Raw genomic sequence first — 25,141 nt, forward strand, 5'->3', positions numbered from 1 at the left:
CCCCCACTTGTTGAGGAGAAGAGAGAGAGAAAGCGAGTGTGCAAGAAGCAAGGTTAGGGCTGCTTTTTGTTGATGTTTTTTGTTTTTGTTTTGCTACCAGCTTTGTCTTTGTGCTATATGTATTAAATAAACACATGCGATCTTAAAATGCCACAGAAGGCTTCTCTTTCCGCTCAGTGGCAAAGACCCTAAACCCAAGAACTGTTTTGTGTAGTGCACTGTTACAAACCTAGGTGCCAGTGGAGGATTTCCTGCTTGTAGGTGCACAGCCAGCTGGGTCATAAAGGGAGCTCTATATCAGCTGTTGCTGCTCTTTCCATCAGAGCAGGGACATGGCTCAGTGTCTCTGCATTCAAGTGGTACTTTGCATCTAAGCTCAAGTAGCCTTTGTAGCAGGCTCCAGAAAACACCGTAGGTTTAGGAGGTCTACCCCTGACAGCAATGTACAATGCTAACCACAGGCTGAGAATGCAATGAGGAAGGCACACCTCTTGGTTTGGTCAACCCTGCAGCCAGTCCAGTTTTTGGAAACTTAAACAGGTTTATAAGAGTTTTGGCATATTAGTTCTCGAGAGTTTCAGCTCTCAGAAGGTACTGAAGTTTTTTTAAACCACCTCTAACTCTCTGTCTAGCCCTGCATATTGATGGCTTGTAGGCACTTGCTATATGCCAAGTCCCATACATGTACAACACGTGCCAATTGGACTTTGATTGCTACATGCTGCATAACCCGTATTTTATTTTCCAGCCTTCTGTGCTGCATGGTAGGTATGCTGATATCATAGTCATCTGCACTCCACAGACCACAGAGGACACAACATAAAGGCTCGTGGAGGTGTTTGTTCAGGAGGAGGTTTGTTCAGGAGGTGTTTGTAAAGGCTGGGTTCAGTGTTTGGAGGTAACCATGCAAGGTGACAACTTTCTGATCTGCATTTGCTGTCTGCACAGCTCAACAGTGCTAGACAGTATGAGCTAGCTGGGACCAAACATCCTGAATCTTCTCCCTCTTGCTCTCACTGAGGTCTGTGTACCTAGTTACATTGTCATCCTCCTCCTTCTGTGCTACAGCCTCTTCTAGCAGAGAGTCATTGCACATTTTTAGTCCTTAAAGCTCTGCTAAATTGCATTGTATCAAAACAATTTTTTACTTTATAAATATCTGACAAGCACTTAGTTCTTACTACCACAATAGCTCTGAGGACCTTAACATAATTGCTTTGTGAGAAGAAAAAATTACAGCTTGGGGTCTAGGGAACTGAGGCATAATAAAGTCAAACTCAGTTCTCCTGTGTCTATATCCAGGCTATGGGATCACCTTTGATGGGATGAGATGATTTTGTTTGGAGGATATTTTTCCCTGCCCAGGCTTTTCTCCCAGTTTATCACTCTGATTCCTGTTGTTAGGATGTCTTATCCTACTTTATTACTTTTGCAGATTTCTCAGCCAGTTTCACAGGATCAAGCTGGACATTTTCTGTACATTGTAGGCTAAACTAAACTGAACCAACTAAAGCCTTTTATAACGTTTGAATTTCTGCCCTCCTTCCCCCCCACCCCCTTTTTATTTCCTTAATAAAACTATGCAAAATTATTCACAGCTGGCAGAGAAATTGGGATGGTCATCCCAGTGTGTTTTCCAGAAGCTGTGATTTTTATTTTCAGTGCAGCAGAGAGACTGAGTAAATGAAGCTGCAGCTAGTCAGACTGTGTCCCCAAGAAACAGAGGAGTCATTAGTTCAAAAATACGTTCAGCTCCTATAGCAGCAGCTGACTGCAGTGAAACAAGGAATTCATTTTGGTTTTGCTCTGAAACATGCCAATCTACCAGAAGCATTATTATTGCCATGCATGCAGACTGAGACAGTGCCAATCCTGCCAGCTTCAAGCTCACCGCTTGTACAAGTGTGATACCCGAGCTCTTCACTATAGAGTTTTTAATAGAGCTAACAGGAATCTGGAGTTCCTTCCTCCCTTCAGGCTAAAATCCATGATGTATGCAGAACATTCTCCCCTTAGGGACACTGGGAATGTGTGAGGATGGGGACAGCACAGACGAGGGGCACCACCTGGTTTACCTGCCCCATGGTGCTCAGCACAGCTTCCTTCATCTTCACAGCCCAGCTCTTACCAGCCTCTTCTGCCACCAAAGCGTGATTTAAAAGGAGTCCTAAGGGTTGTACTCCTTGCAAACTAACTCCAAATCCAAAGGAGGATCTAAGAAGGAGGATCTTAAGGGAAAAAAAAAAAAAAAAAAAAAGGACATTGATTTTATTATTATTACTCAATCTGAAAATATTTTCAGCTAAGCAGTCTCCCCCGCCCCCAATAAGTACTCTGATCAAGTGGCTTATGAAAGCCACTTCAAAAGCATTAAGACTGAGTGCTCTACCACATTTCTTCAAGACAAGAGCTGGCATTTATGAAGTCTAATTTTAAAAAAACAATTTCTTTTTATCATCCATTTGAGCAGGGATTTTCTGGTCGATATTTACCTACAGTATTCTTCTTCCTTTTTTTTTTTTTTCTTTTTTTTTTTTCCTTTTCTTTCTGATACCCCCATGTATTGCTCTGGCAGCAATCTCTACTCTTCTACCTCATTTCAGCTGAAGTCCTATTTTCTCAAGATAGGCTTCTTCTGCCACTCAAGTCAATAGTAAAAATTCCTGAAAGTTGAGACTGAATGTCTTTCTATACAACTGTATAGCACATCTCTGGATTAGACTTTATGAAATACCACATTTGACTAACTTGTCTGATTAGCACCCACATTTATTTTGTATTATCTACACAAAACTCAGTATGATGAAAAAAATAACATAACCTAAGTATTCTACCGATATGTTTTCTCTTAAGATGTCACGGCTATGATAAAACAAAAAAGAAAAAAAGAAAAAAAAAACTTGCAAAAGGAAGTCAAATACAGTAACTAGGCAGAATCAACCCATGCTTTTATTTCCATTGCATATAAAAATTTCATATGAAGGTATTGATGTACAGTACTATCCCATAGGCTGTAAGAGAGGCTAAGAAACCGGTGAAGTAATTGTCATGTGCAATGTTCACACAAGTTGCCACTCTCAAGACATCCCCAAAAGAAAAAATCAAACTAAAACAACAAAAAATTGTTCAGGATTTCTCTCATTATAGTGTCCCTTTTATACTGTTTAAAACAAAAGCAATCATTTTCCTTTGGGCCAGGGCTGCTAAAATCTACAGTTTGTGTCAAAAAGGAGGCTCTGTTTTTACTTGAAAAAGAATCGCTCCTTTCACCGAAAAGTTGCATGCTACAAGGGCTGGGCATCACTGGAATGGAGGACAGGCGTTTACCTTGCTCTGGAAAATTCACTGCTATCAGTCCTAAGCAGTCTGGAGTAATGTGATATTCAAACAGCAAGAGATGCTCAGAGTCCAATCTGCAAAACTAATGCTAGTGTTATTAAAAGGTTTACCAGATCTAGTGCATTATGCTATACACACCTGTACAAAGCCTTAGATACATCTATACAAAATAAAAGATTTGGCTGCTTATAACACTATTATTAGTGTTAGAAAGCATTTCCAAGTCTGAAGTTGTCTTTTGTTCTACTTTATGGATTCTGCTTATACAGTGGCAATTTGTGCTACTGAGTAAAGAAAGAATATTAGGTGACTAAAAAAAAAAAAAAGTGTATGATATACTATTTTAATTCCAATTATTTCATTTGCCAATATGCATTAAAATCAGATGCTTAGTAGAGCTGCTTTCCAAAGCTCTTTCAGCAAAATTCAGTATTGAAATACAGTGTCAGTATTTTTTTTTATTTTTTTTATTTTTTAGTAGTAGCAAGTAATGGCTGCAATAATCCCTGATGATAGCCTGTAAAAAGATAATCAGAGGGGCAGTATAATTATATTGCCCGAAGTCTGGAAAAGCTTGAACTTCCAGTAGGGTCATGAATGAAAGCTCACTGTAGTATCATGCATACTAGCTTGTACTTGTAATCCCCATAAGCTAGCACTAAAAATATGGTAGATATGCCCAGCCCTAGCCCCACAGCTACCTCACTTTCAAATGCAGCAAAACAGAAGAAAAAATTGTTTAAAGTTAAGGCACAGCCCTGGGACCAAAGACCTGCAGCTTTTTTTTTTTCTTTTTTCCTTTTTTTTTTTTTATTGATATATCTTTATGTATTTTATACTTTTCTTGAATCTTCCATAAACAAGCTCTAAGGTGACAGAGAGTATATTACAGGAGAAAAAATGTACAAGGAATATGTATACACAATAATCATTCTCTCACCAAGAGTTTCCAAATATAGCAACACCACCCTCACAAGGATGATGTTATAATAAGAACTGGTAATTTACAATTAACATTACAGTATGTACATTACAATAAATACATGGTTGTAAACAGAGACAAACAAGACTGTATTACAGGTAAGGTCATTTGGTGAGAAAAATGCATGGCACAAATAAAATAAATAATGCATTTTAAAAGAATTGTCAAAGCTTTCTGAAAAATCCATTTCATTCAAGTTTTTAAAACTTCTGAATGCTATTTGTTCTATCTATATTCTTTCATTATCTTTTTTAACAATGACACAAAACAATTTAAAAATTCAAATACAGCATTACTGAGTACAGTAACTTGCAAGCTAAAGTGTACTGTTATAAGCAATGTGAATTTTCTCCCCCCCTTCCCTCCCCCCAATACCCAACTCATCGCATTTTATTATGGCAAAATTATTTAAAACACATAAAGCCACTTGTAAATTGTATTGTTTTAAAGCAGTGTGCAATGCTAAAACACACTTTGGCAAAAGAGGAAAAAGAAAAAAAAAGATTGTACAGTGCATTATATCCCCATCTCTAAGAAATGATACAATTTTCTATGATTTGATTGTCCATATGTATGGGTGTATATCTCACAATACAATATGGTGTTTTCTCTTCATTTACTTTCAGTTAGTGCAGATACAAAAACTTTTCAGGTCCCCATTGGTCATTTTGGAATTTATATTGCTTTTCCATTATTAAGGTTCCAGGCACTCTTAGGGATTGAGAGGATTTTTAGGTGGGTCAGGTTCAGGAAGAAATGATGAAGAACAAAATATAGTCGAAACCTTAAAAACATGAGTTCTCTTCATTTTCTTTCCTCCTTCAGTATCATCTGTGCTAAAGCCCTGTGAGGGCTAAAGCTAGAGAAAATTTTGATCTGGATATAGAAGAATGTGAAATGAATTTAAAGGCTGAATTATTATCCAATAGTTTTTAAAGAAGTTCTTATCTTAAAGAAGATCTCAGACACTTAAAAAAAATTAAAAAACCAAAAACCAACAACAACAAAAAATATTTATATCTGCTTATTTACTACCAAATTACTCCAAACAAGGGAAATAATGTCTGATTCCATTTTCTTTTGTTGAGAAATCATCTCGATATTGTCATTGTACCAGAATTTTACAGACCGGAGTCTGTTCCTTCTCTAGGCAACTATTTCCCAACTGAAAACTACAATTTTAATGAAGGGTAAAGCAGCAGAGATAAAAAATTCCTCCATTTCATGTGACCAAGCAACAGGACTGGCAAATGTCAAACATGAACTCCTAATTCCCTTTAGCTTTCCAAGTTATGGAAGTTTTCAGTACCAATCAAACCTAAAAGTAGGCTTCTCTCAGCACAAGCTGTATAAAGGATGAAAAATTCTGAGATTAAAATAATGTGAAGTAAACTACCACTCTCATGATACATTGTTCAATTACTTAAAAACATAGAAAAAAAGATGGACCTGGCTCTTCTTGCAATAAAAACATGAAAAAATAATGCTAATCACAATTTTTATGTTGTACACGTCTCAGATTAGCAAATGGTTTAACTAGATCGCTAAAAGATAAAAAGAAACTAAGGGAATCAAAATTGGAAATATTACATTAATGCTTTTATGCCAAAATATATATTCCACACACTGTATTAGCCTGTTATGATTTAGCAGTTTATAGTTCCCAGGCAAAAAAATGGTCTGAAAATCATGTTTCAGAGGGATGAATTTTATAAATATAGCAGAAGAGCTGCCTTTATATTAAAGACAATTCATTACCTTTCTTACTGGCCCTAGTCCTGCAAATCTTAATCTTAACAGTTGGTTTCGATGGTAGTACTACTTCTGGTACTAAGTCAGAATTGACAGGATCAGGCCACTACGAGGAAAACAGCAAAACATAACTTCCTCTAATATGTCTGGGAACATTATAATGAAAACGAAAAAAAAAAATCCATCATACTGTAGGAGTTTTGGGTAACATAAAGGATATTCATGAAACTCAATAATACATAAAATAATAGACATTTACAATTCAATATTGTTTTGAAATTCTAAGGTGCAAAACAAGAAGGAAAGAAAAAACCCTAGAAGTATTATCCAGTGTAGCACAGATTTGTACTGAAAACTTGCAAGTTACTCTTTGGAAAAAATAACCAGTGGCAGATGAAGTCGGAAAGTGTTTTTCTTTAAATATAATACCTCGGTACATTTAATAATAAAAGTAAGCTCTACAAAAGATCTCTCTTTTACATATTATACAAAATGCAGAGTTCAGTGCAACCCGTTGGGTTACACTTTTTTCAGTCATTTATCAGGAAGACTTGAAATTAGAAAATTATGCAATTTCCACAGCTCATCTTCCTATTGGTAACAGATTCGTGTTGTGTCCCATCATTTATGTGCATTTGCTTTCCAGTAGGAACCTCAGTTTATTTTCTGTCTGTTTCCTCTGATGACGAACATTATCCAATGCTTAAGTTGTGAAATAAAATAAAAATAAAATAAAATAAAATTAAAATAAAATAAAAAACTACCAAAGCATACCAGCATTCGGTTGGCAGGTGGTACTCCTCTGAAAATATTTGATTTAATTAATCAAATCTGTGAAATTGAGAGCTTAGTAAGATGTAGTTTATGGATCTTCTTCCCCCACTTTCTGAAGCAGTGGAGGTGAAGATTCTGGTTACAATATTCCTGAGTGCCAAACTGAGTCATCAAGGTCAGTTTTGATTGACAAACGTCCTAGCAGATGACAGTGAGTTGTGATCATGATTGTAGCATATGACATACACTTTGGAAACCATTACTTAATTAGAGAGAGGAAGGAGGGGAGAGGGAAAGGGAGAGGGCAAGAGAGAGAGGATGTGTCCTCATCGTTATGTGTCAGGAGCGTGGTCTTCCACTGCACAAGGTTCTGTCTGGTTCTCTTCCTCTTCTACTTCTTCCCCTACTTGCTCATCAAGAGGAATTTCAGTGGATTCTGAATCTTGGGTGCAAAGAGTCTTGGAGTCACTGCAGCTGGTGTCTTCTTCTACTTGACTTCCACTGTCCTTTTCGGTGTCTGACTCCCCATCTTCCTCCAGTGTTAATTCAAACTGGAATTTTTCAGTTTGTCCCTGTCTACCCTCTTCCTGGTCATCAGGTGCAGGAGAGGGACTTTGAGGGATTGTGCTCTGGTACCATTCTCGATTGTCTTCCAGTGTATCTAAGATATCCTGGGCATCTGGGTGAACAAGATCTGCCCATGTCTCCCACAAAGGATGAACAATGTAGTCTATAAAACCCACCTGTTTCAAACAATACAAAATTAGAATGAGATCTAATTCACAAAAAATGAAAAACTATGAATAAACGTCACAGTAATTCAATCCATTTACTGTACAGAAGCTTTCAATATTCATGTTGTCTAAAAGAAATAGACGATAATGCCTGAGAAAGATAACACTAGCATGAGACACTATACACAGCACTCTTAAGGTGGCTGAAAGGAGTCCATGCTGTTCTAAGCAGAAAATAGGGTCTCAGCATTTCAAACCTCTCATTCAGGATGTTGGATAAGGACTTGGGAAGGATTTGTTTTCAACTGAATTGTTCTTTCCAAAGAACTCCATTGCATTTAGTGAGCCAAACAGCTGCTTTATATTTAATTCTGCTTTTGAAGGAAACCCTAATGAGCAGCTGTACAATATTACTTTCTGAAGAATATGCTTCATTGCAGATAACAACAATGATGGAATCCCTTCAGGAAACACACTGCTATGAACTATGTTTTCACAGTAAGAATCTTAACTCCTCTCACTTGCTACCCAGAAGCTGAATTAATTAACTCAGAGAGGAAAAACAAGGAAATAGTGCGTTCAGAAATTCATCAAAATATGAAAAATGGTTATGGACTATCTTTTTCCATTAAAATGTCATACTAGGCTATTTATCTGCCTACTGAAATCAGTTACCTGTGATTTTTCTACAGATGCATTGTGCTTATCACACATGGGACTTATCTCCATTCCCCTCTCTCTTTCCCGATCTCCTTGACGGAAGAATTCCTCCATTATTCTATCTGTCCATTGGCGGTATAGGTGGAGTGGCTTTGTTGGATTGCTGAGATCTGCACAGTGCACCATATTCTGAAGAACCTAAAATAGATAGAACACCTGCTGTGTTATTACACTGGAGAAAAACAGCTCCTTTTCCATTTACACATTTGGTGGCTGTGAAACGGAATCTTGAAAATACATGTACTGCAAGATTTATTCTGGAGAGCAAAAACTTAGTCCTTGAGTGTTTTTCACACTTGCAGTAATAGCCATGAATTACCTCACTTCTACTGCTTCTCCCCATGTAAGAGACAGAAAATGTTGCAGAGAAAGACCAAGAAGGTGCTGATAATTTGAAGGGCAGGGCAAAGGCAAAATCAGCCCACAAGTATATTACCACCTCATTACTTTCCCAAAGAATCATTCAGTACCTGACAGAATATGTCACATGCAAGAAACATATAAGAGAGAAGAGGGAAGAGAGTGAGTCACGGTGTGAAAATGGACAGTTGATCTAACCCAAGCTGAAGAGTAGGTAGGCAAATGCTGTTGATGATGTAACTCACGGTAATACAAATAGCCATTTACAGATAAATTTTCTTACCTGAATTCTATCTGAATAGTTATCAAGAAGTAAGACACCAGAACTTGTCACTTTTTTGGTTTCAACCATAGTTTTTAAATCAGCCAACAGATTCATATGCTTAGACATGTCTGTTGCAAGTACCTTGAAAGAAACAAAAGAATAAATGAGTATCATTTAAATTATTCTACTGACTTCTAAGAAACCTTTGGACCCAGAAACAAATGGTTCTCAGTAGAAAACCTAAGTTCTGTATCTGAATACACTACAGAAGTCTCGGTCCCATATGTCATGAGTGTCCTAATGCTTTCATTTTGATTATTTTAAGAATTTGACAAAATAATTGGAGAAAATCTGATCAGTCTAAGTTAATTATCATCAATTCAGTAGAAAATTTCCAGCTGTGATACTGAAGTGGCAAACATAGACATCAGTATGAAAACAGCTTGAAACAGGGCTGTATACCTTCCAGAAAGGTATACATGGTTATCGAAACTGAAAAGATCCCACTATTCATGTTTGGACAAAATACAATACAACTTCAGGTTTTTACTTCATCTAAGTCTAACAACTTGTAATTTATCCTAAAATGTTGCTGTGCATAATCATTCAGTTTGCTAGCACTATGCAAAAGGGACTCTAAAGAGGAACTCACAATGTCAATGACCATTTTCCTCAATGACTGCCTCTGTTTTTTGGTCAAATTCTGGAAAATGTCACAATTTTCTTCCTGTAGCAGCTTAAAGCCCACAGCTAAGTGATGATTCTCCAGTACTGATGAGTCATTGTACATCAAGGCGAGTTCAGAATCTGCAATAACAGTCACAGGGCAAAACATTACTAAAGCCTTTGCTTCCACCAAATCCCTTACGATTTTTCAAATTAATTACATTCCTAACAAGATTTACAGATGAACGTTTAGAAAACAATTTCCGGTAGTTCACAGAGTATCAAAACTTGCAGAATTAACGACTGAACATCTTAACAAATCAAGGCTAAGTATCCTGAGAAAAATAAAAAGCCAGCTTTGCAGTGGAGTGTGTACACATGCCTGGAATGGCAAGTTAGAAAACCATAAAAGGAAGATATTTTTCAGAATACATTTCCATATATGCATGAGGTCACATGGAAAATATTATGCATAAACACACAGACTAAAACACATTCTGATGTTTTTTTGTCCTCCTTCTCTCCCGTCCTCCCTCCCTCCACACCCACTAGAACTGAATTGCTTAAGTGAAGGTGCACCTATCCACTACTCAGACCTGTGAATACACAGCTAAGGCTTCAGTGCAGGTCAGGCAAACACCCGTCTTGGTTTCCAAATAATGTACCTCTGCAGTTATCTAAGACACTCAGCTGAGTATCAAGTTATGCCTAAGGGGCACCATTAGTCTGTGACAATGAATGTTTTGAGAGGAGGCTGGTAGGACAGTCACAGTTACACTTCTGATCTTTTTCTTGAAAAGCTATGTGGCTTGAAAGTGCAAGCAGTGGCCTTGTCTACTGTCTCATACTTGAGTGTGATCTACTTGTGATGCTAAAATGGTACCTTCTCTAACAAAACTATTCTTCGCTCAGTCACGCCATGTGGCTGTGAGAATAAGTGAAGCTCATACTCCTTTCTTAGGCCTGTACCAAGGCACATGTGAAGACAGCTTTGACAAATAAAAACAGTTTAGACAATTTTCTGCACAGATTTAGATTCTACACAGGAACGCCACACAATCAGCTTGCACTTTTTAAGACACAGGGTGAAAATGAATCTATCATCCAAAAAGCATTCTTCTTATGCAATCACATTTGTGCTGACATTAATTGCTGTTTATTGCAGTTGTTCTATCTGAAATCTAACCACATATGAGTTTATTCTACTCCTTGTCCTCTTTATCTTCCTCTACAAAAGCTTTGTTTTAAAATCTTTCTGGTTCAATGGGGTGCTTTTGTAGGCTCTGCTCTTCATATTTCTATAGTCTCATTATGCTTTCTCCCTCTGTCTTCCTCTCTTGTCCTGAACGCATCGATCTTGTGAATTTGGAAACCCTTCCTCTAACTTCCCTTATCCTAATGGTAGCAAAACTGTAATAGCAAAAGGAAAAAGGAAGTTTGTCAAATGGTATCTCTTTTGTCTTCCACAGAATATTTATAAAGTTTGCCTACTTGTCATTTTTCTTACAAAGAAGACAGGTAGTAGTTTATATTCCTTTCAAACTGCTTTCTGAAGAGCTTCAATTGCAAAACCCTCAACATAGCTGAACTACTTTGGAAGGGCTGCAACTACAGACAGAGTTAAAACATGCTCAACTTTGTAATGGAGGTGGAAATGGAAGAAAGTTCCCCCTTAGTAACATCTGTAGCACACTATAGGCTTCAAGACTATTTGGAAGGATAGACTTACAGTCGTCAAATATGCACCTCCCCTGATGCTAGCACAATCCACATTTGTTCATACTTTAATAGTGTTTATGAGGGATCAAGTTTTCGGACAACTTTCTAAATGGATTTTAAATCCTGAAACAATATAATAAAACTCTGAAATATAATGTGTAAATAATTATAAAGAATAACCTGAAATATGGAAAATATGTACACATGTTACATACTATAAGTCTATAATGATTTTTTAAATGTATTCTTATAGTTCTTAGTGAAATGCTAATACATTTAAAGGTTCGTTGGAAAACATAAAATTAGGTTTGAGAAAATGATCTTCTAGAGGTTAGGAAAATCTGGGATTTGAGAGATTTTGTAACTTTTGTAGAAGTCATGTGGGCATTGGTTCTCAAGTCCTCGTGGAAAATGAGTTAAAATCTTAAATAAAACTGAATTACATGCTCATTATGTCTATCTCTATTCCTATGGTTTCTTCCTCAAGCATATAACAACTCAAAAGGGATAAAACCCCTTTGTCTCTTTTGAGCTTACTAACAGCAGTTCCAGTTAGTGGCACTACTTGATTTACATGGAAGTCTTCTCCATCGGAAGGAACTTAGAATAACAAGACATTTCTTCTAAGCTGCTACATCAGAATCACTCTTAACTCAGCTGAGTTTCAACCATCTGCCTTAAAACTGAAAGCTTTACGTAGCACTACTGGCCCATTCATCTAGAAAGTCAAGCTGATTAAACGTAACCAACTCACTGGTTTCCCCATAGCAACTCGGAGCCACCAATATATCCTGCTGTTCAATTTCTAATTAAATAAACAAAAACTTTACTTATATGTGCCTACTCTTACGTGTTTGGGCTTTACACAGTTTCATGAACAATGCTTGATTCACTGTCTTTCTACACTACATTGCTAACTGCACTTACTACCAACACAGTACCAGAAATCTAGAGACAGTCCCAATCCTTCACTTTGCAGATGAGTCACCAAATAAAATTTCACTACAGGGTAGCCCTCAGGCCATTAAGGCAAATAAAATTAGATACAGGCTAGACTTGAGGTCTTATCTGAATGTACAGCAGAAATGAGTCAGAACAGGATCTCCCTTCTTCAAACTATACTGCTGATATGGGGTCATACTATTTTAGCACCAGTGGAATAGATTCACCTGGTGAATCTATTTACCCAGACAGTGTCTATGAACATGCAACCCAATGGGTCAAATACACAACTTCTAGGTATGCTTCCATTTCTGTAGCTTTTTCTTCTTATAGGCTTGGATTCTTAGAATTATTTCAACTTTTGTAATTCTGGGTCAGTTATTGTAAAAGGAGAAGACAACAGATGGCAAAAGAAATAAGAGCATATGATGGAATTTGCTAAAATGTGCTACCCACTTATAGTAGGAAAAGAGAGTAAGATAATCAAAGCAAGTTGCACCGGGGCAAGAAGCCATTCGGTAAATGTGCTGTGATTAGGTTCAATGAGGCTAACAGTACTTTTCTTCTAGCAGAAGATAAAAGAGGGAAGTGGTTCATGCAGTGCTGCATAGAACAGCCTTGAGGAATGCAGAACAAGTACACTGGGTTTCACATTTGGAGATGGTGTTAGGGTCTCTTTTCACTGGGGCTTGCCCCTCCATATATGAAGCATCACTGAGTCTCATAGAAAGAAAAAAAAAGAGAAGACATTTGCCACAGTCTGCAGGGGCAGGCTGAGAAAATTCAGTCCATGAGGCATGACTATGCAGAAATCAGAAAAAAAGTACAGCAGCCAGGCAGAGACAGAAATGCATCTACCAGTCCCATTTCTAAACAGAAAACTTGCTTTCTAAATTTCTTAAAAAAAGTATTGCTATCCTTGGTCATACCATATGCAGTATAAGCACATTAACGGTTGTTTTCCTTTCTTTTTGGGGGGTATTTTATATAATCTTACTTCATCTCCCACAACTTTATTTATATATTTAATTTAAACCAACCAATTTCCAGGAAAGAGACCACATCCAATACATTGAAGTAGTGGCAGGATTATAGTTCATGTCTTATTTTTCATGTCTTATTAATTCTTGCTAACCAGTACTGTGTATATTATTTCTAAAGTTACAAGTAATACAAAACATTATCCAGTTGAAAATACAAACATCTACCTATTTACCAAAAGGTACAAATAAAAGCAAACAATTAACAGATTTTGTATTTCTCAGGTGCTATGTGCAGATCTTGCAGCAAATTTTTGAGAAAACCACTGAACATCAAACTTACTTGTGTTGATAAGAAACTGGTTTGAAACCCCAGGATGATCTACATCATGTATTGCACTGGCAAAAATTGCTGCAAGAATCTCCAAATCAGTGAACACCGCCTAGAAAACCACGAAACAGAAATGACAATCACTAATCAATGAAAAAATGGTTTCAGTAAAAGGACTACTTTTAATCTCGATCTGCACATTAAAAAAACACATTTGAAATGCATCTGGAATCTTAAGAAGATATTTTACACATAGGTTAACACAACCTTTTGTAAAATCATCCATTATGTAGAATTCCATAAATATTTCAAGCTTGGCCATGAAAGTAAAACTATCCTTACTTCACACTGACAGCGTCACTAAATTCAGTAACAACTGAAGTGTTTTGCAGCTTCAGTCTATAAATAAATCAACTTTTATTAAACCAGTAGTTACAGATTTAGATTTCTGACCCATAGCACAAATTCAAGTTAAAAATTCCTGCCAGATTCTTTAATGTTACATCTGACATGTCTATGTTACACAATAAACACACAGTCCTGCATTTGAAGAATGAACATCTCCTCAATGACACTAAAGGAAACGGTGATAGACTACAAGGAATCTTACTTAGCATTTACTGATGTTTCTTTGTATGAGAATATTAGGAAGATAGGAAGCAAGGACTGCAAGGGACCTCGCGTGTCACTGAGTCCTATCCCCGGTTGTTACAAGTTCCCAAGTTACATAATGGCTTTCATAACTGATCAAGAACAGCTTAGAAGTACGTAGATCAGCAATGGCATTGGGCAGATACTGCCATTTTACTGGTTAAAACTGCAGAGAGCAAGGTCATCAAAAACAGTTGATTTAAATACAATCAAACAAACAAACAAACAAAAAAACAATAAAATCAAAAAATGCTCCTGATGTTCAGTTTAGCTGTTTGGTGAAGATGGTGGGGATTTAAGAGCATAAGCTGATCTCCCTCTTTGAGATACAGAAAATCTTTCCCAAGAGAATTCCAGAGTCTTTGTGGATCTTTGCCAACTGTCATTCAGGTTCAGAACAAATATGCACAATTTGAAAACAACAACAAAAAAATAAACAAATGGCCTTATTGAGAGAATCCTGTTTTATCACTGTCTTTCCTATGCAATTCCACTGTGGTTAGTGAGAGTCCCACATGGAAAGTAATGACGGAACAGGATGCAGTTAATAGCGAAATGATGGAAACAAGTTACAAATTGCGTTACAACAAAAAAGGTTATGACAGCACTAATCTGCAAGTATAAGACCATGACTTTGAAGAAAAACATGACATTTTCTGCACAATATTTACATACAAATAAATCTGGATCCTCACAAAGTATCTTTAGAGAGAGGAACTTACGAAATATCAAGATTTTTTTTTGAGAAATATTGCAGAAACTAAAACGTTTATCATTTAGTTGAGAAAAGTCTTAGTGTGTTCCTTTCTCTCATGCCTGCCTCTTTCCCACCTCGGTGTAGTTTACCTCTAATGCTGGGGTTGATAGCAGGACATGCGTTGACTGAACAACATCTGCAGCATGTATGTTATTGTGATATGCCACATCTGCATGGTAATGATCTTCTAGGGTCATCAGGTAAGTTATTAAAGTGTCTACTGGAATTTTAAATGTTTTTAACAAATCTCGTTCCTAGAAAAGAAAAAGGGAAACAACTCAGATTACAAAGCACAGAAAAATCTCTGAGATAAGCATGAAGCAGTATGGCTGCTCCTACTTGCCTGAAAAATGGTGTGCATGATGACTGTCAAAGGTCTGTTTCCAGATAGTTCTGCTACTCGGAAAACCTGAAGGCCCCATTTGTTCACATCTTCTAGTTCCTAGGACAGAATCAAGCAACAGAACCACTGAAATCTAACACACAGATTCCAGAATTTTTTGATTAAAACAGCTACAAATGGCAGACTCATGAAAATGCAAAGCTTGATGCCTGCTAGAGTCACTGTGAAAATTATATGCTAAACTCTGAAAGGGGGAAAGCTGCTGCTACTAATCTTGTAATATTTGCACTTGCATCTACCACCTCTCCTGATTTTAATTCACTAGGGAGGAAAGAATGCCACTTTTAAGTGGATTGCTCCAGAGGAAGAGATGCAGCATTATCTTGAATGAGCTGACACCCTTTCTATCTCACTGCCTAGTAAGAGCAAAGTTCAGTGAGGAGGTGAACTGCAGAGACACTGCAGTTCTGCTGCTGTCTTCCTGATCCTCAAAAACAGGCTGTTGAAATAAATAGGGAGATTCCTGAGAACATATTGATAGGCATATTTCCAAATACAAACATCTAAAACTGAATGAATAATCACTTTATACCAGTGTTAGATTATTGCCAAATTGTTGCTGGTGCAAAAATCTCAATAAGTGTCCCTAAAAACAAAATATGTACATGGAAAATGGAGTTGAAGACAGGATGTGCAAGGATAGCTCTAATGCTATACAGTTGTGCAATTTTGAAAAGCATGGGTCTGCTGTAGATTTTCATTCCTCTGACAGTATATAAGTTTATTCTTCCTTCCTCAGGTATTATTAAGGAATATGCAGCATTATTATTATTAATATATGCAACTGACAGGAAACATTGCTGTTGAAATCCTGTTCAAGCAGAAATCAACCCTTACGGCCTGATTCTGATTTCAGTTATTACTCTTCCACTTCACTGGATTTACATTATTTTAAGTGAGATCAGCCTTTACTGCTACAGCTTGCAATCAACAGCTGTAAGTGAAAGATGGAATAATATTGGTAACTCCACCTGACCAACCTCTATTTCAATTCAACGGTTTAAATTCAAGGATTTAAATATTCTCTACCTTGGCAAGAACATCTTCTTGGTCTGTTTTAACTCCAAATCTGGGAATACTGGAATTAGTTAAGCTGGAGCTGTGCATCAGTTTTTTGACTCCACTGATCTGAGACATTGGCCTCTTCTTTTTCTCTTTCTCTTTCTGCGTCGGAGAAGGAATTTCAACTTCATGTTGTTTGTCTTCAAAAGAATGAAGAAAAAGATATTTTTGATATGAATTACAAATATTTTTGCTTGCTTTACTGCTGAGTTTCATATTATGGATGTTGTAATGCTTAACAAAACTTTTTTATTTGTTTATATTTGTGGCTGGAGAATTTTCAACAGATATTTCATATCAACAGCAGTTAAAATATGAAATGAGACAAACATAGACCAGGTCCTCACTAAAGCAGCGCTCTATTTCACAGATTTCTGAACTGGCTTTAAATATGCCTTGTGACTGTCTAATTTCCACTTTCCCTGCACCCGTAGCCCTGCTGATATTGTTAGCTCTTTCATTTATAAATGTTATTACAGGTGAACAGAAGTCTGTATTTTCACTTGGCAAGAAAATTTGAATTTTTTTATTTTCTGGGGGAAAAAAAAAAACCACTAAAAAAAATAAAACAGTATGTCATGTAAACCTTTCCAAAACCCCCTTAAAGGGGGCTGGCTCTGTTTATGCTATCTGTACAGCTCAGAAAAGCTTTTGCCAGTGATGCCTCATCAACAAATGCTTTGCATGTAGAGGCAGCTCACATCTGAAATGCAGCTCTTTTCTGTTACAATTTATAGCACCTCTCAAACAGAGTAAGTAATACTGAAAAAAAGACTATTTTGCTAAAAAAAAAAAAAAAAAAAAAAGAGTTCTGTCTTGTGGCCTTTTGCTACCACAGCAGTATCAGTGGCATTATTTCATATACCTCAATGTCTGTGCCAGCAAATCTTACTACCACTATGGGCAAAGATCAAAGGGATAATAAAGTGTATTTAGGCTATTGTCGTCTGATCACTGCAGAAATAGTATGGGGGTGTGGAGCACTGCAGACACCTGTGGTCCACAGAGAAAACTGAAATTGGTGCAACAGAGGATTTTCCTGCCAAAAACTGCTAGGAATTTGCATTAGTTTTTGTTCATTTTATTCATGCTATTTTTTAAATGTAGTGTTTTAATAACTTCCTTCAACTCATCTCTTCTCTGATAAGATGTGCCTGCATCTTTTCTTGTCCTTAAGAAATATTCCAGCAGAACAAGGAATATCAAGGACGTATGTTTCTAACACAGGAGCTGAGTGAAAACTACGATTTAAAAACAACTTAAAAGAAACAAAAAGAACAACAACAAAAAAGAAAATTGGGACTCCTAAAAATAGATGTTTACTTTATCCTTCCTGCAATGGTCATATTCAAGAAAGACACTGAAACCAGGCAAGGTTAGTGAGTCCGTTCCTAATTTCTAGATTGTTATTGTGTTTGCTTCTTCACTTTATTCTTTTTTTTTCTTTTTTCTTTTTTTTTTTCATTTCTTTTTTAATTACCCTTTAGCAGTCTGCCTTTACTGGACACTTCAAATTCCAAACAAATCAGAATGAAGAAGAGACTGCAGAAATGTCACCAAGCTTTAGCCTGCAGCACCAAGTTCTCCAGTCCCCCTTCCACTCCCCCCTACTTTGCTCTCTGCTTGCGGACAATCAGGAAAAAAGGGGGAGGATAAGTACTAGAGCTTTTGACTGGTGCAAACCGACAACAGATGAGGAGCAGGGACCCGTGTTCATGTTTTGATGGTTATGGTTTTGGTCATATGCACAACGTTTAGACCCATCAAAGGGAGGTTCATACGCTGATTTGTCAGAGCAACTCAAGTGAAAGGAAGGGTCTTGTCTGAACGACTTTAAATCTCCTAAGGAATTCCATGGGATTGCCTATGCTTTTGCAATAATGAGGCAAAGTATCCCAGGCCTATCTGAACATCTAGAAAAGGTAACTTGCCATTTTGACCCTGATTATGTTATACTCGTTGACAGGTTCTCTTACACTTTCACTTCAGAGGAAAACAGATTAATTACACTGAAAAATAAAAAGCTTACATATTATCAGACTCAAGATAGGAACCTTGATTCTTACACAAGAAATATATTAGTTGTCAGAAAGAATAACTTCATACATCTCATACAGTCCTACCTAGGAAAACAGTCTATCTATTTTAAAGAAGAAAAACATTAAAAACTGTTTTCTCATTACATCTTCCTAGATCTCAAATGTGAAAGTCTGTAGATGTTCAGGAGATTAGTTATGTATTAAGAAAACAATTTACTAGATTCATTTGAATTTTCTGTGGAGAGAATATTTTCCCTCTTTTCATTGTATCTCAGAATCTATATGTTGAGACAGCACATTTTGGAAATACTAGATTTAAGCAATAATTCTGTATCTCAGGTATTTTCCCCATTGTATTCCTCTGGTACACAATTTTTTTTAGCAGCCTAGGTTTTCATTTATATGCAGCCACTAAAGAAAACCCATAGCTCAGCAATTTGTAAGTGATTGCGTTTCCAGTGCTCTTTCTGCTCCATACCGAGGTCTCCTCTGAAAGGTAGACAGATGCATTTCCTTACCCTGTCAAAATGAGCCTTAAGTTTTCAAGTAAAGCCATACAGAGACTGGTATCTAAGTCTTTTCAGTTAGCCTAAGTGGCTCCTGAAGCTCTGCAATAGCGCTTCTCCACAACACAGGCATATCTCTTTCTTCTTTTATGAAACCCTGCTGTGCTGCACTTCTCAGGCAGCTACTGCAATCATGGATAAACTGAATGGGCACATGAAGAGATCCATTTAGGTTACGGTGACCAGCAGGATAAAATGGGACTTTAAAAAACCCCACTTCTTTCCAAAAAGCACAAAAAGCCCCAGCTATCTCACACAAATAAAACAAAATTTATCTTAGCCTTGGCACTTTTTAATGTATTTGCTATCCTAATTTAGATATATCCAGCTGTGCTTCCCCTTATGTGCACAGTCACAAACCAGTTGTGTTTCACTCAAAACTTCCTTAAAATTTATATATTAACTTTATTTTCTTGTTCACAATCAACCACATGGAACCAAGTTTTATTCATTTTCACCAGTTTTATATACATATGAAAAACAAAACAGAACAGAACATTGCCTTCTGCAAAGCTATAGAGAAAGAAACACAGTCTTCATAATATCATGTCAGGATTTTCAGTGCTCACATCCCACAGTGCAAGCTCTTTAGCTGCACAAATTCTCTGGCAGCAGTCTGTTCAGATGTTGACTTAGTAAAATTCATCAGCTTTCTCATGTGCAGGCAGGGAATACCAAAACATCAGAACCATGTACTGTGAGATTTAATGAGGTTACATGTGTTTGTGTGCCTTCAGCACACTGAAACCTCTTTGTTCTAACTTTCCTTCTGGCCATAAGGGAAACAGAATGGAAGAACTATTTTAAATATATGAAATACTCAATCTATTATATATTCATTTCTTAATATGGTAGCAATATAATAATGAAAATATGTAGATGACTATTTATCTGCAAGTACACAGGGAAACCACACACACAAACTAAACAAGCTGTAAATGAATGGATTTACCATAACCTCTGTACTGAATGTACAGCTTCTGAAAACAGAAAATTATATGGAAAGCTACCTGCTTTTAAGCTCTATCACAACACAGAAAGAGACTAAAAAGAACAAAGGCAAAAAAGTTAGCTCTCATCATGGTCTTACCTAAGAATGTGTTTGATATATATTCAGAGACCTGATTGCCTGATCTGCTCATTTCAGAAAGGTGGGTTAGCTCCCGGTTGAGCATTCTTTTAAACTGAAAAGGAAAACCAAAAACAAAAAAGCATAAGTTAGTGATCAAGACATATTTTGGTTAGGATGAGAAAATGCAGATGCAGTCAATTTATAACAGGGGGAAGGACACAACAGTAAGAACATACACTAAACTAAGATACCAGTGAAAGCAAAAATGACGTATAATATTGCTCTTCCCTACTAACTTCCTTATCTGTTGAAAAACATAACTCTTAACCACCTAAAACACTGAATCACGATTCGATTGCTGAGGCACAGGGTCCTACTTGTAACTGAAAGCTGTAAGGCATAAGCATAAACTCAGAAATAATTAATGTTCCTTTCTTATCATGTTTTTTTTTTTTTAATTTGAAGAGAAAATGCAAACATATTTACACAAGATCCCTTATCTACTAGGAGTTTCTTATCATATTTATAAATTAATCTATTTGTATATATTTGACATACTTTTCAAAACCTTTCAAGTTTCTTCCCTTGTCATTAATCTAAAGAATTTGACGGCACTCCTTAAAAATATCAAAATATCTTACTGATTTCCTACACACCAATATGTAGGCTTATCTTTTACTTAAAAATATTTTAATCGACCAGACCAATGACTTGCCACTTCTGGTCAGAAATGTCTCAGAAAATTGACAGTGTTTGTATGAAACATCAGAGTAGAAAACAACCATCCTTGAAAACCTCTTCCTTTCCTCTTAATTCACACGGGCAGCCTATTTGATGTGAGTGCATATTAGCATTCCACAAAGCGTTAATTGATTGCATCATTATAATTGAGTCTTTCTTTACTCCTTCAAGAGCCCAGGATACCTTCAAAGAATCCTGGAATGGCTGAGGTCGGCAGGGACCTCTGGGTCCATCTGGCCCAAACCCTGCTCAAGCAGGGACACCCAGAGCAGGATGCGCAGGACAATGTCTTTTGAAGGTCTCCAAGGAGGAGACTGAACAACCTCTCTGAGCAACCTGTTCCAGGGCTCTACCACCTAAACAGGTGTGGGAAGAAGTGCTTCCTTCCACAGAGAGAACCTGCAGCATTGTGTACCATATGTTAATTGTGCAATGCAGCTCTATATTACATGTCATTTCACATATAGTAATATAGCTCTGCCTTGATATTACCAATAAATACAACTCAGCAATATTTATTATCAATTCAACCAGTTCCTTCCAGTGCAAATTAATAGCTGTCACTACTGAATATTGTCTGCCATTGTGCCATTTTTTCATTTTGTTGTTAGTTTCCCGTCTTCTTTTGTATTAACAAGGCCAAATAATTTTCAGCCCTTTTCAGATTCATTTTCTACTTTTTCAGCTAGACATGATCATTTACTATGTTAAGCAATAGTTATCCTTATTATATAACCCTGTAAACATTCCTTTTATGCTGAAAATTACAAAATCCTTCTTCTATATACTAGATAAAGCAGTAGACTAAACATTGACCATCTCCTTTCCACCACAGTGGAATCATCAAAGCCCTTACTTCAAAGAGGTTTTGAACAGTGAAAGGTGTTATTTTCTTCTCAATGTCTTTGGAAGTCACCAATTACTGTATTGCTCACACAATATAAAAATTACCTTTAATATAACATTCTAACCATTAGCCACCGCATTTTCCTGCCATCTTGACATACCACCAGCCCAGGAATTTCCCTCTACAAAGACTCCTACAACAAATTATACTTCTGTCACAAGCCAAAGGCACAACTTTGATCTCAGATACAGCTGTGTGCTAGCAAGTGCTCAACAGATTTCTGAAAATCTGAACCATAACGCAAATACGGTTACGTAGGCTATGAACTACACAGCTATATATTCTGCATGAGACCAGTGCTAGTCTCCATAGTGAAGTCAGATGTTCGTCACCAATGTTACAAATGTTTTAAAAAAATGAGTCAAGCCTGCCAAGAAATAACATGACTGGGCCAAAAATTCTGAAAGTATTTTTAAAAGACCTTGAAACTTTTAACATGCATTTAAGACACACTTACATAGGTGTGTTTTTTGTTGTTGTTCTTTTGTTCTGCACCCAAGGTGAAAAATTGAATTATTTAAAGCAAAAACTGACAAAGTTGTAGATTATTTGTCTCCAGACTATACCCAGAAACTGAAGCTTTAAATTAAATATCATACATAAGAATCTTAATAAAAATGCAAGAATTTGACAAAATGGCATTAACTTACAGGTCTGTCATCAGTAAATCCATTACCACTCCAACATTCTTTCTTTCTCGGTTTAATACAGCTAATGCCCCTGGATCCTCCTCAATAGTCCTCATCTGTCTGCCTGCTTCCTGATAAGCCATCCTAGCTAATGCCCAACGTTGCCATGCTGTTTTAGCAGCTGCAGAGCAACACAATTGGATCACTTGCCACACTTCAAAAAAAGACCATCCAGCCACAGTAACTATGGCTCAGGAGCTCTCCATCTACTTAAAAATTTCCCATGTTTGAAAGAACAACTTAGTGTTTATACTATGCTTTTTTTTCTCAACTACCTGATACAGCAGGATACAAGAAGGGTTTTTTTTTTTTCCTCTGCTCCATAAATTTAACTGGGGGCACAGAAGGAGAAAGACAGGGTATACATTACTTGCTAACACTGGGGGCTAGTTCCAGTTAAAGAATGCAGATGATGCACATGGTGATGCACATGGTGATGCTGCTAAAGGCATTACATTTTCTCAAGTGATTGACTGGTGTCCTGTTTGCACACTCAGTGTTAAGCTCACTTAATAATGACCAGCAGCGAGGAGGACAATTTACAACCTGGTCAGAGAAATAATCACTGTATGTCTTTTTTGCCTTCACCTGTGGCTTAGAATTTAGTCCATTTCTGTGTTGCACAGAAATAATATCATATAAACACAGAAGTTCAGTACACCTTGCTGATCTCAATCTCTGCTTTTGTTTTCCTGCACTGAATACAATTTTGGCTTTTAACCTTTTTTTTTTTTTTTTTTTTTTTTTTTTTACTGTATACTGGGAATCATCTTGTGGAGTTTATGGAGTAGACATTCTTTAAGAATTTCCAACTAAATCTTTATTGTATGGGCTGACCACAATTGTATGGGCTGCCCACAAGAGACACAGCAGTCTCTTCCAATCTTATGTTCCTGAGTGGTTTGATGCAAAGTCTTGCCCACCTCACATCACCCCGAAAGACAACAGAGCACATAAGCTAGACCATCAGCATAAAACCTGGTGAAGACTACATTGCTGCTGAATATGAGCATACAGTAAAACAAGTCCCCACGCTTTTGAAAGCCCTCCTGCTAACAGTGAATTCAATGAGAGAAGCCTTTGGGCTTTAAAGGAATGTAGAAATGTGATTTCCTCACGTTCTTTCACATGTTGCTGACGCAACACCAACACAGCTTTAATTGACATCTATTCTGAGAACATCTGGACTGTGGAGTTTAGAAAATGGCTTTGATTTCCTAATTATACATGACAAAGCCTTATGACCGTCATCCACACTGGAACATATGAAGTTGGAGACCATACACAGACAGCTGTTTCTGATGAAGAACAACAATGCAGCATGAGAAAAACAAAAGAGCATTAATTGAACAGCAATTAAGATGTTGAAATAGTTTTCTTGATTATGTCCTTTTGCAGTATATCTGTATATTACTTAATCTTTTGGTGTTTAATATCTTGTCCTTTGGGAGAATTTTTTTTTTTTCTCCTAAAATATAGGGAAAAAAAATCCCAAAGCCTCTACTTTTTCCAGAATTTACAAATTTCTCAAAAACTTGCTGTTTCATAGAGCACCATTTTGCACATATTTATGCATCCTTGCATTATTATTTGAGAATGAAATTCTGCCTAACTTTCATGTTGCTCCCACAAGATCTTATTGCAAATCAGGGAAGTTTCTGTAACAACCAGAAAACATCTCTTTTAAGTGCCTGAAACTTGGCTAGACTGCTCATATTCTCTCTTCATTTCTCATCTTGGAAATAATGTTTAGCTCTTTATTCAAAACAAGTCAAAACATGAAAAATCCTTGAAATAGTAAATGTTAAAGATATTATTTTGAGTAGGAATCTTAAAAATCTGAATGTCACATAGTTTTGTAGTTGAAGAAAATCAATCACAATGGATCGAATATGTTGTTACATACACTTTAATTATAATATTGTCAGCTTTGCACAGGTAGCAATCAGAGGTTTTTGGATGAGCTATGCATACATTGTATTCTTCGTAAGGGTTTTCTCACTTTACAGGCCAGGCACTGTTAGACTGAAAAAATGACACAACTACCCTTTGGACTATCACTGCCCTCAGCTATATTCTAGGAAATTCCCTGTGGAAATGGACAGGCTATAAAACATCCATTAAGTCAATTATACAGTTCTTCACTACTGAATACTGATGTCACAGCAGCAGAGTTCAACAAAAAAATATGAAAAGTCTCATAGAGTGAGAATAAAAGTGCTGAGACAAGAACAGTTTCCTAAATAGTGGTCATCTCCAAAGAACAGATTACACAGTGGGGACTGAACTAGGTAGTTTAGGTCCTTCTGGGCTCATAGCAGTGTGTCCGTGTCTCTGTAGAACGCTGCTATCAACCTAGGGTAAATTTAAATGTTTTTTTAGTGGAAGAAAAAAAAATAATATTTTTTTTCAGATGTCAACAAAGGTATATAAAAAAAATTTGGACAGCCTTTTGCAGTAAATATATTCCCAAATTGTGACCAAAGCACTAGTGTAATTCTGGGGAGACTTGGTGTCTATAGCAAGAAGAAGATTCATGTTCAATTCCCAAGATAAGGAGACAATCTAACTACAGAGTCAGTTCATGGCTATGAAAAGTTTGGACTGCACTCAATATATATTGGGTCTACTGATTCCATTTTTGCTTAAAGTCCGTGGATCAGTAACTCAAAGCTGAAGTAAATGTGCAG

The 25,141-nt window shown here is 36.8% G+C and overlaps 1 protein-coding gene across 9 annotated transcripts in view; it reads right to left on the reverse strand.

Moving 5' to 3' along the window:
• Positions 1–2,927: 2,927 nt before the first annotated feature.
• PDE4D (phosphodiesterase 4D) overlaps positions 2,928–25,141 on the reverse strand; it is a 562,124-nt gene continuing 539,910 nt past the window's right edge. For all 9 annotated transcript variants that reach the window (XM_066989073.1, XM_066989072.1, XM_066989074.1 and 6 more), the window contains 9 exons: positions 20,133–20,226; positions 16,405–16,577; positions 15,316–15,414; positions 15,062–15,226; positions 13,577–13,676; positions 9,579–9,733; positions 8,945–9,067; positions 8,257–8,439; positions 2,928–7,590 (listed from right to left, as the gene is read on the reverse strand). In XM_066989073.1, the coding sequence (XP_066845174.1) occupies positions 7,180–7,590; positions 8,257–8,439; positions 8,945–9,067; positions 9,579–9,733; positions 13,577–13,676; positions 15,062–15,226; positions 15,316–15,414; positions 16,405–16,577; positions 20,133–20,226 (1,503 nt within the window). In that variant the 3' untranslated portion in view covers positions 2,928–7,179. The remainder of the gene's footprint in view (positions 7,591–8,256; positions 8,440–8,944; positions 9,068–9,578; positions 9,734–13,576; positions 13,677–15,061; positions 15,227–15,315; positions 15,415–16,404; positions 16,578–20,132; positions 20,227–25,141) is intronic.

The sequence above is a fragment of the Anser cygnoides genome, chromosome Z (assembly GCF_040182565.1).
Source record: "Anser cygnoides isolate HZ-2024a breed goose chromosome Z, Taihu_goose_T2T_genome, whole genome shotgun sequence".
NCBI lineage: Eukaryota > Metazoa > Chordata > Aves > Anseriformes > Anatidae > Anser > Anser cygnoides.